Below are 15,948 nucleotides of genomic sequence, written 5' to 3'. Positions count from 1 at the left end.
TAGGGTGGTTGCAACAATTCAAAGAGTTAATACCTTACTGTGAAGCCTGTGAATACTGTGAGCTATTATTTATAAACTTGAGACCCAGAACAAATGTGGTGACTGGCCGCAGATCACAATGCTAATTAATTACTGGCAGATTTGGGACTGGCACCCAAATCTCTTGAACTTTAGGGTAAAACACTTTCCATTAGATAATGTGTCTCTTATAGAGAATGAAGAGATGTTTTTACCATTATAAAATGAGATCAAAGGACAGAAAATGAAGCAAATAATATTAACATACAAAATAAGTCTGACTGTGTTGCTGAAACACTGGTGACATACTGTTTGCCTCTGAACACAGAAACACTGACACAGCTTAACGACCAATGGAAAGTTACATGACATCTATGGACCAAAGCTTTTTTCAAAACAGAACAAAAGTAAACATACAAACCAGTGCTTATTCTCTAAATGTTTCCTTAAAAGATGCTGTTAAAATCTACCCAAAGAAACATTTTTGAATCCTATTTGTGTAGTGGTAATAAGGCAGACATCATAAATAAAACATGGGTTTTTGAACAGGTCACCATGATACTGTAGCATCAAAATTATTTTTTTTTGCAATGAGTTTTCCCTTATTTAATAGGTAGTGGAGAAGACTCTTCAGAGTCCTTTAGACAGCAAGGAGATCAACCTTGTCAATCTTTAAGGAATCCACCCTGAATATTCATTGTAAGGACTGATGCTAAAGCTGATGCTCTAATACTTTGGCCACATGATACGAAGAGTCAACTCATTGGGAAAAAACCTGATGCTGAGAAAGACTGAAGGCAGGAGGAGAAGGGGGTGACAGAGGATGAGTTGGTTGGATAGCGTCACCAACTCAATGGACGTGAGTGCGAGCAAACTCCAGAGACAGTGAAGGACAGGGAAGCCCGGCGTGCTGCAGTCCATGGGATGGTGAAGAATCAGACACGACTTAGCAAATGAACAACAATAGTTTTAGAGAGCTTTATATTGTTCTAGTTAATAGGTAACTCTTTCAGAATTAATAAAAGGTGATGCTTAGAGTTCTTTCTGTAAGAGGCTGGGCTTTAGGATTTGGGTAATTCTCTACTGTTAGACTTACAATACTTTTTACATAAATATGAAAAGTGAAAGTCGCTCAATCATGTCCAGCTCTTCGTGACCCCATGGGTTATGCAGTCCATGGAATTCTCCAGGCCAGAATACTGGAGTGGGTAGCCTTTCCCTTCTCCAGGAGATCTTCCCAATCCAGGGATCAAACACAGGTCTCCCGCATTGAAGGTGGATTCTTTACTTGCTGAGCCACAAGGGAAGCGCAGGAGTACTGGAGTGGGTAGCCTATCCCTTCTCCAGCAGATCTTCCCGACCCAGGAATCGAACTGGGGTCTCTTGAATTGCAGGAGGATTCTTTACCAACTGAATTATCAGGGAAGCCCTCACATAAATATAATTTGATGTAATTCATAATTGATTGCAATTCATTAATCTGTAATAGGGAAATAATCTTATTGCATTGTTAGGAATTATTTAAGAAAATGTTTCACTTCTGAATGGTTCTTTTGACTTTTTTCCCTAAGAAGCAGAATTACGAAAACATAGGTTATAGGGCTTAACATGAACTGAAAACACTCAAGCTTGAGATCTGACTCCTAAATTTTAAAGTTAAGAAAAAAAATACCCAAAGTAATTTTGTATCTTCCATTTTCTCATTTGTTCTTTTTACTTAACATGGAAAACATCAGTACCTGATTTTCACTCTCCCTGAGGAGCAGGGGAAAGACAGCCTAGGGTTCTCAAAGAATTATTAGCAACATAACCCAAATTAGAGACTGAAATATTATATGCCATCTTCTATCTGTATCAACTATTTTTCTCTGCTTCTTATATAAACATCATTTAAAGAAAAACACACAGACACACACAAAGTCTTAACAGTAATTCAACTGAATGGGAAATGGAAACTTAAGAGAGACTTATTAAAACTTGCCTTATGTTATAAAGTAAAATTAACGGTAATAAAGGAACTAAAATTCATATTCCCAGAACTGTTTTCTCCTTGAATCATAGGAAGTAGGTCCAATGGCATTAATCTACTACTGAGGGAAACTTTGAGAACTCACAAATCTAAAGATAATAAAATACTTCTGGAACAATCATACTGTAGAATACTGTTATTTATGGTCATTTTCTACTTATAAAAATGCTCTTTTTGAGGCTGAAAAAAATATACCATCCCTTGGGAATACCAAAAACATTCACACCAGTTTTTTTTTAAAAAATTAAATACCCGTTTCAGTCTTTCATTTTCTTCCATGAATTTTTTGGCAGCCTGGTTAATATTTTCTGCTTGATGTTTAAGTACTCCTTTGTGTGACAGCTCTTTTGCCAGCTGAGTAATAAGGGTAACCAGACGTCTCAACACTCTAAGAAAATAAAAAAAATGTCAGAGTAGTATATAATTAGACTAATCCCCAAGAACTGTGACTTTAAGCACTAATTATCCAGTAATTCCCCTTCAGGTGTGGGTGTGGTAATGTTTAAGCAAGGGAGGATGTTTAAAGAAGTGTGTGTTCAGTCACTCAGTCATGTCTGACTCTCTGTGACATCATGGACTGTAGCCTGCCAGGCTTCTCTGTCCATGGCATTCTCTAGGCAAGAATACTGGAGTGGGTTGCCATTTCCTCCTCCAGGGTTTAAAGAAGACAAATACATAATCCAAGTCCTAGTTAAAAGAAGCCTGTGCCTCATTTCTTTGAAATTTTTGCCAGAAGACTAACTTTTGGAATGTGGGTTCAGTGGGACTTATTTACTTATTTTTCTCTGTAGAGGACTTTGGCCAGGAGGAGCAGAAAGAGAATTATGGACATTGTGGCAGGGCCAGTAAGAAAATTTCCCCCTCAGATCAAAATCTGCTATGTAAACAGCACTGTGCAGGATTTCCCTTGTGGTCAGTGGTTAAGACTTGAGCCCCCGTGCTTCCAATGCCGGGGGCATGGATTCAATCCCTGGCTGTGGAAATAAGATCCCACATGCCTTTTAGTCAAAATAAATAAATAAAAATAGCACTGCAGAAGGCTGGCTAAACCTAAAAATTACTCTCCTTGTATTGATGAGTAACCTCCATTGTTACTAATAGTAATCATTATCTTCAAGTATCCAATTCAAGAACTGCTAAGTGTTAATTACTATGCCAGGCATTGGGGATATAATTGGAAACAAGACAATGGCTCTGCTCTCAAAGGGTTTAGGCTTTAGTTGGGGAGGTGAGAGTTAAAACAGTATTTAATTACAACCATGAGTAATTAAATGACACTTGGAAGAAAAGTATATACACTACACGTTCTATGGGAGTGTACAACAGGAGACCTACCTACTTTGGGGAAATGATGGTCACAGGTCTCAGCTTACCTGAGAAAGGAGCTAAGGATGAGTAGAAATTAACCAGGCAGAGAGGGAAGGGAAGACTGTTTTGGCAGAAGGGAAAGTTGGTGTGAAGACCCTGAAGTAGGGAGGAGTTGGGTACACAAAAGGAACTCAATAAATATTTGTTGCAATAATGAATGAATGAAGGAGCAGCAAAGGACAGTGTGCGTGCAACGGTGGTATATGTGTCAGAAAAGAGTACAAGAGGAGGCTCCAGAGAGCAGCAGGGGTGAGATCCTGCAGGACCTTATGGGCCTATCAAACCTACAAGCCAGGATTATTATTTGTTATTTGGGTCTGCCATCTGAGTTCTTTCAAAAAAGATGTTAGTGTGCTAAATAGTACAGAAGAAAAATCTACACTGTAGGTGGAAAAAATGAGAAACATAAATCATGTTTTAAAATTGTGCTTAAAAAAAACTTACAGCCAGAAAAATAATGAAAATCCAGAAATGTAAAGATTTCTTTGAGACCTGAAGAGTTTCATTTGTGTATGTTCATAGGCAGCAGGTCTGCTGGCTGAGCTCTTTTCAATAGTATGAGTTGAGGAATATTTTCTTACTTCTCTCACAGCATCTATTAAAGAAAAAGAGGAAACACATTGCTTTTGGCTTTTAAGAATATAAGATTATTAATATAATAGAAAGCAGATTTAGCCCAAGTGACCTAACTTTTAGATAATGAACTTTAGCTAGAGGGTCTCTTTATAATACATGGGAGGATATTACGCTCAAAATAGATGCCAGTGGTAAACTTTGAATGTAACAGTATTTTGCTTTTTTACTATTGATCTAGGAGTCACCATCACTGCACTGTCTCTAATATCTGGCTACACTGCATTAAAATTCAACCTACTGACAATAACATATATAGGTCATATGCCATTACAATCAATTCCAGGCTAACCCATTTCTCTTATTGCACTAGCATTTTTATTACATCTACTGTAATTTTTTTTTACAGTGGAAGTGACAAATAGATTCAAGGGATTAGATCTGGTGCCTGAACTATGGACGAAGGTTTGTGACATTGTACAGGAGGCAGTGATCAAGACCATCTCCAAGAAAAAGAAACAGCAAAAAGGCAAAATGGTTGTCTGAAGTAGCCTTATAAATAGCTAAGAAAAGATGAGAAGAGAAAGGCAAGAAGAAAAGGAAACATATATCCATTTAAATGCAGAGTTCCAAAGAATAGCAAGGAGAGATAGGAAAGCCTTCCTGAGTGATCAATGCAAATAAATAGAGGAAAACAATAAAATGGGAAAGACTAGAGATCTCTTCAAGAAAATTAGAGATACCAAGGGAACATTTCATGCAAAGATGGGCACAATAAAGGACAGAAATGGTATGGACCTAACAGAAGCAGAAGATATTAAGAAGAGATGGCAAGAATACACAGAAGAACTGTACAAAAAAGATCTTCATGACCCAGATAACCATGATGGTGTGATCACTCACCTAGAGCCAGACATCCTGGAATGTGAAGTCAAGTGGGCCTTAGAAGCACCACTATGAACAAAGCTAGTGGAGGTGATGGAATTCCAGTTGAATTATTTTAAATCCTAAAAGATGATGCTGTGAAAGTGCTGCACTCAATATGCCAGCAAAACTGGAAAACTCATCAGTGGTCACAGGACTGCAAAAGGTCAGTTTTCACTCCAATTCCAATTCCAAAGAAAGGAAATGCCAAAGAATGTTCAAACTATTGCACAATTGCACTCATCTCGCATACTAGCAAAGTAATATTCAAAATTCTACAAGCTAGGCTTCAATAGTATGTGAACCAAGAACGTCCAGATGTTCAAGCTGGATTTAGAAAAGGCAGAGGAACCAAAGATTAAATTGCCAACATCCGCTGGATCATCGAAAAAGCAAGAGAGTTCCAGAAAAACATCTACTTCTACCTCATTGACTACACCAAAGCCTTTGACTGTGTGGATCACAACACACTGTGGAAAATTCTTCAAGAGATGGGAATACCAGACCATCTGACCTGCTTCCTGAGAAATCTGTATGCAGATCAAGAAGCAACAGTTAGAACTGGACGTGGAACAAAGGACTCTTTCCAAACTGGGAAAGGAGTGTGTCAGGGATGTATACTGTCACCCTGCTTATTTAACTTACATGCAGAGTGCATCATGCGAAATGCTGGGCTGGATGAAGCACAAGCTGGAATCAAGATTGCCGGGAGAAATATCAATAACCTCAGATATGCAGATGACACCACTCTTACGGCAGAAAGCGAAGAAGTAACTTTTCACTTGATGAAAGTGAAAGAGGAAAGTGAAAAAGCTGGCCTAAAACTCAGCATTCAAAAATAAGACCATGGCATCCAGTCTCATCACTTCATGGCAAACAGATGGGGAAATAACGGAAACAGTCACAGACTAATTTTTTGGGCTCCAAAATCACTGCAGATGGTGACTGCAGCCATGAAATTGAAAGACGTTTGCTCCTTGGAAGAAAAGCTATGACCAACCTAGACAGCATATTAAAAAGCAGAGACATTACTTTGCTAACAAAGGTCCATCTCGTCAAAGCTATGGTTTTTCCAGTAGTCATGTATGGATGTGAGAGCTGGACTATAAAGAAAGCTGAGCACCAAGAGCTGATGCTTTTGAACTGTGGTGTTGGAGAAGACTCTTGAGAGTCCCTTGGACTGCAAGGAGATCAAACCAGTCCATCCTAAAGGAAATTAATGCTGAATATTCATTGGAAGGACTGATGCTGAAGCTGAAACTCCAATACTTTGGCCATTGGCCACCTGATGCAAAGAACTAATTCATTAGAAAAGACCCTGATGCTGGGCAATATTGAAGGCAGGAGAAGAAGGGGATGACAGAGGATGAGATGGCTGGATGGCATCACTGACTCAAAGGCCACGAGTTTGAGCAAGGTCCTGGAGTTGGTGGTGGACAGGGAAGCCTGGTGTGCTGCAGTCCATGGGGTCGCAGAGTTGGACACGACTGAGTGACTGAACTGAAGTATTACTCTTTAAAAAAAACCTGAAATACAGTTGATTCACAATGTTTCAGGTATACAGCAGAGTGATTCAGTTATATAGTTATCTTTATTCCTTTTTCAGATTTTTCCCATTATAGATTATAATATAATTCTGTGCTATATAGCGGGTCTTTGTTATTTACCTATTTTATATATAGGCTACTATTATTTTAAATTATTGAGATTTTAGAAGTATTTGGTTACACTGAGATTTTTACTGGCAAAGATTTGTTGAAATGTGATTGACCTATGGTAGTATATGATCCCTCAAGTGTTTGTGGATGGCACCTGTTACTGAAAATATTCAGAGAGCTGCTCTTTTGATACTTTCAGTTCTGTTAAGTCTCAGATTCAGAGGAATCACTTTTCTCTAGTAGGAGACAGATTTCAGATTATAGCATCTTTATTTGGTGTACTCTTAGTCATTGATTCTTACAGTTTCCTGGGAAGGTATCTGCCTTCGATGTCACAAAGACCAGTGGAATATAAACAAGTTAGGTTGCTCCTTTCATGCAGTCATAAGCACTCCTAGGGAAGAGTTACTGCCATATAGGAAAGAGATTCTAGTTGAAAAACAGCTAATTTTAACCCCTATTTTACTTAAATTTTTTAACAGCACTTTGAACTAAAATTCACATAACATTTACTCTTAAAAGTGTATTTAGTGGTTTTGAGTATATTCACAAAGTTGTGTAACCAACACCTGAATATTTTCATCAACCCAGACAGAAAGCGCATATCCATTCTTGCCCTCCCTCCACCTCCTGGCAACCACTAATCTACTGTCTCTTTGCATTTGGCTATTCTGGACATTTGATATAGATGGAATCATATTTTATGTGTTCTTTTGTGTCTGGCTCCCTTAACCTTGCTTAATATTTTCAAGGTTCATCTATGTTGCAGCAAGTTACATAGATGAACTTGCTTTATTACTTTTTATAACTGAATAATTCTCTGTTGTACAGCTACACCACATTTGGTTTATCCATTCAAGAGATGATGGATATTTGGATTTTCTCCATTTTTTAGCTATTATGAACATGCTGCCATGAGGATTCACGTACAAGTTTTTATACTGACGTATGTTTTCATTTCTCTTAGTATATACCTATGAGTGGAACAGTTGGGTCATATGTTAACTCCCAAGTGGTGCTAGAGGGAAAGAACCTGGCTGCCAATCCAAGAGATGTAAGAGAAGCAGGTTCGATCCCTGGGTTGGGAAGATGTCTTGGAGGAAGACTTGGCAACCCACTTCAGTAAGGATACTGAGAATCTTACCTGGAGAATCCCATGGACAGAGGTGCCTGGTGGCTTACAGTCCATAGAATTGCAAAGAGCTGGACATGACTAAAGTGACTCAGCACGCATGCATGGTAACTCTATGTTTAACTTTTTGAGGAACTGCCAAACTGTTTTCCCAAAGCAGCTTTACCAGTTTACATTCCCAGTGTAATGTAAATTGGGATGGTTCTTATTTCTCCACATCTTCATCAGTATTTGTTATTATCTGTCTTTTAGATTATAACTATCGTAGTGAGTATGAAGTGGTATTTCATTGCAATGATTGTGAGTTTTTCAACTGAAAAAAAAAAATTTATTTCCATTTTCTTTAATTCCTTCGAACAATGTTTTTGTAGTTTTAAGCGTTGAGATCTTGTACATCCTTTATAAAGTTCTTTTCTAAAAACAAGAAGTTTTTAGGCTTCTTGTTGTACTTATAAAAGTAATTTAAAACTTTTCAATTTTGAATTGTTGCTTATAGCATAGAAATGCACTTCATTTTGTATATTGACCTTGTATTTTGTGATGCACTATAGTTCTTTGACACAGTATTTTTCTTGTAGACATTTTAGGATTTTCTAAATAAATAATCATGTCATCTTCAAATGACTTCTACTTTTTAATTTAAAATCTTAACACTTGGTATATTTTTTTTTAACTTAATATTATCTCGGTTAGAAAATCTATTACTTAATTGAACAAAAATAGTCAAAGTGAATATCCTTGCTTTGTTCCCAACCTTACGGGGCTAACTTTCAATATCTGACTAAGGATGATGCTAGCTCTAGGCTTTTGTAGATGCTCTTCATCAGAATGAAGAAGATTCCTTCTATTTGTAATTTGCTAATTAAAAATAATTCGATGTTTGTATATACTGTAAAATAGTTACAAGTCCATCACCATACAGTTACAGAATTTCTTTTTTCTTGTGATGCAAACTTTCTTTCAACATCTACTCTCCTAGCAATTTTCAAATGTGCAATACAGAATTATTAACTAAGTCACCATGTTGTTCATTATATCTCTATGACTTATTTCTTTTATAACTGGAATCTTGTATGTCTTGACTCCATTTACCTACCCACCCCCACCCCTGGCAACCACCAATCTGTCCCCTGTATCTATGAGCTTGATTTCATTTTTTAAGATTCCACATATGAATGAGATCTTAACAGTATTTGTCTTTCACTTAGCATAATGTCCTCAAGGTCGACTTATGTGAACACAAAAGGCAAGATTTCCTTTCTTTTTTGTCATTTCTAAGATTGCCTCAAAACAATAAGAGCATGCCAACCACTACAAAAACAACTAAAAAAAAAAAAAAAAAAAGTCTTTATGAGTTATTTTGAGCAGACCAGAGGAACCAAACAGTTCTTTGAAGTCATTGTTGTTTTCCTTGTTGTTTAGTTGCTAAGTCGTGTCTGACTCTTGTGACCCCATAAACTGTAGCCCGCCTGGCTCCTCTATCCATGGGATTTCACAGGCAAGAATACTGGAGTGGGTTGCCATTTCCTTCTCCAGGGGATCTTCCCAACCAGGGACAGAACCTATGTCTCCTACATTGGCAGGTGAATTCTCTACTTCACTGAGCCACCTGTGAAAGTGTGATGTCATTACTACTTGGCAATTAAACAGGAATAATACTCCTGGATCCATTATGCAGAAATGCTGAAGATTAAGCAGTACTACCAAAGAAAAACACAAACACGTTTGTAGAATGCACTGCTTGCATAATAATAAAGAAACTGTGTCTGAAAAGTGGGATGGGGGGCAACAATAAGAGGAGGATGTGACACTTAGTCAATTTTCTATAAGGCACATGGAGATCATCTTTTTGTGGGATCAATTCTGTAAGTGTTCACATTCCCGAGAAGCATTTCTGCTGACACTAAATAAACTCTTCTGGGTTTCCTACTTCCTTTCTGCCTGTTCCAACTTGCTAAAAGACACACATACTTTTCAGTTAGTATTGGCTCTAGGAATATAAACATCTAGTAATGATTATTAGACCAACAAGAAAAAAATTCCAAAATAAAAGATGACTTATGTTGAGTAATTCAAACCTACTGGGTCTGCATTATTTACACCAATGTCATTTCAGTGGAAGAGAACAGTGGACTATGCACTTTACATATGTAACTGCATGTTATTCTTTCAACACCTCAGTGAAGTAGGTGTTATTCCCCTGTTCTGAGATGAAAACACTGAGGCTTCATGGGTAAGTCCCTGTTTGACTGTCTTTATCATCCAGGGTTAACGGCCCCACATTAATCATCCATGATGTTCCTATTCTCTGGGAGTTGCTTTCTCTGCCCATAGATCTAGGTTCCTGCCAGCAGCCATGATTCTGCTCTGTGATCCTGGCCCCTGGCCATAGCTTCTCAGATGAGGACTGGATACCTGGTGTTAGCTGGTCAGATTTTTTCTTCCTTAGAACTGGAATTTAGAAATGGCTAGTTAATCCTCACATATGGCTGGCATGACAAAACTTAGCAGCTGTATATAATTCTGGCCTGGGAATTGAGTATCAGAGTCTGTAGAGATAAGGAAGAAGTAGATGGAGGGAGAAATACAGGGACACTAAATGGACACTTCACTTCCTATGAGTTTGGCTTCCTTCATTTTTTGGGCCACACTGAAACAACCCTATATTTTAATTTTCCCTTTCATGCTCAAGTGAGCGGATGCTGGTTTCTGATTTATGTAACCAAAAGAACCTTGGCTAAAGTTGTCAATCTTTATATGGCTACATGGTAGTTTTCAGTAGAAATTCTTGTGATAATTTTAGAATTAGAAGGGCACAGTACACTCTTAGAGCTACCAAGAGCTGTGGAGATTATTTCCTCTCTCTATTTTGCAAATGGCTAACCCAAACTTAGAGAGATGAAATGACATTCCAAAGGTCATTTAGTTAGCTGGTGACAAAGTTGGAATCTGGTTTTCCTTATTGTTTTACACCTGCTTGGTGTGATTTCTTCTATGGCTAGAGATTCAATCAGTAACATTAAGAACATACCATGAGACAAATACAGTTTGAAATGAACTGCAAATCCATTCACATCCTGATGCAATGACTTACTCATACCTTCTCATGCCATTTATTTCCAGTTTATAAAGAGGATTCCCCTCCAGAGGTTAGTAATATGGAAGATGAGAAGCATTTTCTCACAAGACAGTGGCACACGCAGTGGTCACGGCCTCAGACCAACACCTGGGAAACCTGCCTGACTCACAACACAACTCTGAGCGAACTCTGAGGGACAACACACTGCGGTGCTATCAAAAACTGAACTGCCAAGAAGTAGCTGGCTGATCTCTGACAAGTTACATAATCTGAGCTCAGTTCTTAAAAGCTCCTTAAAAGCATGGCAATTTACTCCTTCTAAAAAGCACGGCAATTATTTTGACTCATAGAATTTCTAATTTGACAAAAACCTTAAAAGTCTACTTCAAGGGAAAAGTAGTGTCTGGGATGTTGCAATACCTCTGCCAGCATCTGGACAAACATAAAGGAGGCCTGTCACCAAGGGACAGGATTTATACCCATGGCAAGAAGCTGAATCACCCCGGCATCAAGGGATCGATATTTTGACTATTAAGAGTTCTACTGAAGACCTATAATCAAATGGGGAAATGATGGAAAAATCTGCATGTTTTTGAGACAGACACTGAACCCCTGACTAGGTGAAAGAGGTTAACTGTATGCTGCACACAAGCATGTAGAACCTAGACTGGCTGGAAACAGAAGGTTGATAATGCTGACTCCCACCTGCCTCCCACCAACCCCTGAAAGGATGTCCACAAGCTGATCACGCCCTCTTTGAAACATTACTATAAAACTCCTCACTACCCCTTCTAGGTTGGGATATGCAGTTTGGAGGGCATTAGCCCACTGTGGCCCTCTCTACCTCACAAAGCAAATAAAGCTATTCTTTTCCACTTAAAAAAAAAGTCTGCTTCTAATTTCTAAGGTACTTGTTATGAAAATTTCAAACATACTGAAAAACTAGTACAATAAACATCCATATTTCCACTACCTAGATTCAACAATTGTTAGGATTTGCCATATTTGCTTTTTTTTTTAACCAACTGAAAGTAAGTTGTAAATATCATGAGACTTTACTTCTATGTATTTCAGCATGCAATTCCTAAGCATAAGGACATAATTCTATGTAACAGGTGTTGGTAAACTTCTTCTGTAAAGAGCAGCTTGTGTATGTTAGGCCACACGGTCTGTTTCAACTACTGCACTCTGTAGTTGTTCATACACAGACGACACATAAACAGAATGGCATGGTATGTTCCAATAAAACTTTATTTACAAAAATAGGCAACTGGTCTGTAGGTTATAGGTTGCTGACTTCTTTTATATAATAATAACATTGATATCATAACTAAAGTTAACAAAACTCCCTAATATTATCTAACAAATAGTCTATATTCAAATTTTTGCAATAGTACCTAAATGTCTGTGCTATAGTTGTCTTTCAACCAGGGTTCAATCAAGATTCACACCCTGCATCTAAAACTTCTTTTGAGGGCCATTGCTCTGTTTGTCTCCCAAACAGTTAAACCTGTGGATAACTCAGACACCACAATAACAAAGGACTGCTGCTGCTGCTGAGTCACTTCAGTCGTGTCCGACTCTGTGCGACCCCAGAGACGGCAGCCCACCAGGCTCCCCTGTCCCTGGGATTCTCCAGGCAAGAACACTGGAGTGGGTTGCCATTTCCTTCTCCCGTGCATGAAAGTGAAAAGTGAAAGTGAAGTCGCTCAGTCGTGTCCGACTCTTAGCGACCCCAAGGACTGCAACCCACCAGGCTCCTCCATCCATGGGATTTTCCAGGCAAGAGTACTGGAGTGGGGTGCCATTGCCTTCTCCGAACAAAGGACTGTATAACTGCTAATTCTGAAACCTAGGTTATGCATTGCAGCATTTAAATCTTAAAACAACATAAAAGAGATTAAGAACCACTGTACTCTGCTGCAATTTATGATTATATATATATATATAACAGTAATAATACCTATCAACATATCAATTATCTACTCCATAAAGTCAACTGTATACCAATGGCAGCATCAACTTAATTAAAAACCAATCAATAATAATTCATTAATGATAATAATAATATAAAAAATTATAGTTAAGCTTAGTCAAAGGAGGACTCTAGTACTTACCTAGAAACAGAACAATCAATAGGATTATAATAGTAAGAAAAGCCTTGTTCCAGAAACTTGCAATTTTACCCCAAACGCTAAAGGAAAATATCTTCTGCCATCTGTAAAGCAATACAATTACATCAGGTGTAAAAAGTCAAGAGAACACTTTGAGATACTTTCTAAATACTAAATTAACATTTTGGCAATTGTGTAGTGAGTGAAAAGAACTACGGAAATTTAATTTTTTGTAAGAGAATTGTCTATTCTTATCAATAAGAATATCTCATGAAATAAAGAACAACTTTCAAATTTAATAATAATCCAACATTTGATTATCTTCTGTCTGGTGCCTTAAATATTCTTAAGTAAAAGTAACTTCTGAAGTAAATACACATGATCAAAACCTTAAATAGGAATTCTCACAGTAAAAATGTTAAATTACTGATAGAAGTTATCACTTTATATCCTTTTCCTTATCAGGATAATAACTCAGAAATAACAAAGATCTATTGTTCTAACAACTAATAACATTTCAGGGTTAAGGGGTCTGACTTTCTACACTGTTTATTTTTATAATAAAAAAAATAGATGCAGTTTCAACGTCTACTCCAAGTAAAAAAGTCTTCCTATTTTTACTGTAAGGAAATTAAGAAAATCATCGGGCTATTATACATACATCGAATCACTGAGCTATTACGTACACATCAAATCACTGAGCTATTCTATAATGTGTGTGTAATGCTGTGTAGCACATACATAGTAAATACTGTATTACATAGACAGGAAAGAGCAAAAATCTTAAATATATGGCTTGAAAGGGAATTCCCTGGCGGTCCAGTGGTTAGGACTCTGCACTTTCACTGCTGAGTGCCTAGTTTCAATCTCTGGTTGAGTAACTTAAGATCCCACAAGATGCATGGCATGGCAAAAAAGGAGAGAGAGAGAAAAAAAAAAAAAAATATATATATATATATATGTATCTCTTGAGGGATATTTATGTGTGTTTATACCCAAGTAATTATATTCAGATCATTACTTGAACATAAAGAAAATGAAATAGGGAAACAGTCTAGATGGAATGAACAATATGAGCAAAGACACATAGGTAAGAAAGCATGAGTTATCAATGGCAAAGAGTGACAAAGTAATCTATCACACAACTGAAAAGGTAACAAATTTCACACAAGGGCATTTTAAATGAGTAACACATTAACTGAGTCCAAAGGAGATAAATAAAGATAAGCACTTGAGTAAACTTCGAATTTCCTTTCATGGACCACAGCCTTGTAAGTGGTGTGTGGGCCACTACACAAGTGTAGGGCTTGTGTAATTCAATGAAACCATGAGCCATGCCGTAAAGGGCCACCAAAGATGGACGGGTCATCGAGAAGAATTCTGACAAAAGGTGGTCAACTGGAGGAAGAAATGGCAAACCACTCCAGTAGTCTTGCTGCAAGAACCCCATAAACAGAATGAAAAGGAAAAAAGATATGACACCGGAAGATGAGCACCGCCCCCACCACCCCCCTCTGGGTTGAAAGGTGTCTAATACGCTAGTGGGGAAGAGCAGAGGGCAATTAATTACTCATAGCTCCAGAAAGAATGACGTAGCTGGGCCAAAGCAGAAATGACGCTCAGTTGTGGATGTGTGTGGTGGTGAAAGTAAAGTCCAATGCTGTAAAGAATATTGCATAGGAACCTGGAATGTTAGGTCCATGAATCAATGTAAAATGGATGTGGTCAAGCAGGCGATGCCATGAGTGAACATCCACAGTTTAGGAATCAGTGAACAAAAATGGACAGGAATGGGCGAATTTAATTCAGATGACCATTATATCTATGTGGGCAAGAATCCCTTAGAAAAAAGGGAGTAGGCCTTCATAATCAACAAAAGAGTCTGAAATGCAGTACTTTGGCGAAATTTCAAAAACGAGAGAATGATTTTGGTTCGTTTCCAAGGCAAACCATTCAACATAACAGTATCCAAGTCTATGTCCCAACCACTAAATGCCAAAGAAGCTGAAGCTGCATGGTACTATGAAGACCTTCTAGAACACCAAAAAAAAAAAAAAAACAATGTGCTTTTCATCACAGGGGATTGGAATGCAAAAATAGAAAGTCAAGAGACACCTGAAGTAATAGGCCAAACTTGCCCTGAAGTACAAAATGAAGCAGGGCAAAGGTTAACAGAGTTTTGTTAGGAGAACACACTGGTCATAGCAAACACCCTTTTCCAACAACACAGGAAATGACTCTACACATGGAATCATCAGATGGTCAATACCCAAATCAGGCTGATTATTGTCTTTGCAGCCAATGATGGAGAAGCTCTATGCATGCTCAGTCGCTCAGTTGTTTCTGACTCTTTGGCTACCCCATGGACTGTAGCCCCCCAGGCTTTTCTATTGCAGCAAGTGAGTTCAGTAGTTGTGGCTTGCAGGGTATAGAACGCAGGCTCAGTAGCTGTGGTGCATGGGCTTCAGTTGCTCCGTGGCATGTGGAATCTCCCCAGACCAAGGATTGAACCCGTGTCCCCTGAACTGGCGAGCAAGATTCTTATTCACTGTGCCACCAGAGAAGTCCCTTAAGATTATGTTTTGAAAACAACTCTAATAATAACCTGAAGTTTGTGGGGAGACAAAGTTGATATGGATGCAGTTTCTTTTGCCTCTTTGATTCCTACTCCAAGAATACTATTCAAATTTTACATTACAAATATTTGTATTTTTACAAAGAGAACTAGCAATACCTTGACCTAGGTCCAAATGTAAATTCACATTTCAAGTAAATCAACAGTATAAAAGGGAACACAAAAGGAGACCCGCCTCCACCAGAGGGAACAATTAGCAGTTTATAAGGGTTGATTTAAGGAAAAGCTAATAACAGCTACTATATAGAGTCCATACTATACTTCCCTTCTAAGCACCTTTACATGGCTTAGCTCATTTAATTATCACAACCACCATACGAGGTGGATACCAGTACTACCTCCATTTTACAGACAAGGAAACCGGCCAGAGATGGTAAATAACTTGCCCAAAGTCATACAGTAGCATGCAGAGTTTTGA

The 15,948-nt window shown here is 38.0% G+C and overlaps 1 protein-coding gene across 3 annotated transcripts in view; it reads right to left on the bottom strand.

The window, feature by feature from the left end:
* BCAP29 (B cell receptor associated protein 29) overlaps nucleotides 1-15,948 on the bottom strand; it is a 52,522-nt gene that overhangs the window by 33,549 nt on the left and 3,025 nt on the right. For all 3 annotated transcript variants that reach the window (XM_070787252.1, XM_019958683.2, XM_019958682.2), the window contains exons 3-5: nucleotides 12,899-12,999; nucleotides 3,860-4,010; nucleotides 2,300-2,435 (exon numbers count right to left, since the gene is read on the bottom strand). In XM_070787252.1, coding sequence (XP_070643353.1) covers nucleotides 2,300-2,435; nucleotides 3,860-4,010; nucleotides 12,899-12,999 — 388 coding nt within the window. The remainder of the gene's footprint in view (nucleotides 1-2,299; nucleotides 2,436-3,859; nucleotides 4,011-12,898; nucleotides 13,000-15,948) is intronic.

The sequence above is a fragment of the Bos indicus genome, chromosome 4 (assembly GCF_029378745.1).
Source record: "Bos indicus isolate NIAB-ARS_2022 breed Sahiwal x Tharparkar chromosome 4, NIAB-ARS_B.indTharparkar_mat_pri_1.0, whole genome shotgun sequence".
NCBI lineage: Eukaryota > Metazoa > Chordata > Mammalia > Artiodactyla > Bovidae > Bos > Bos indicus.
Note: the sequence above shows the minus strand (reverse complement) of the source record. Positions and strands in the feature narration are given on the sequence as shown.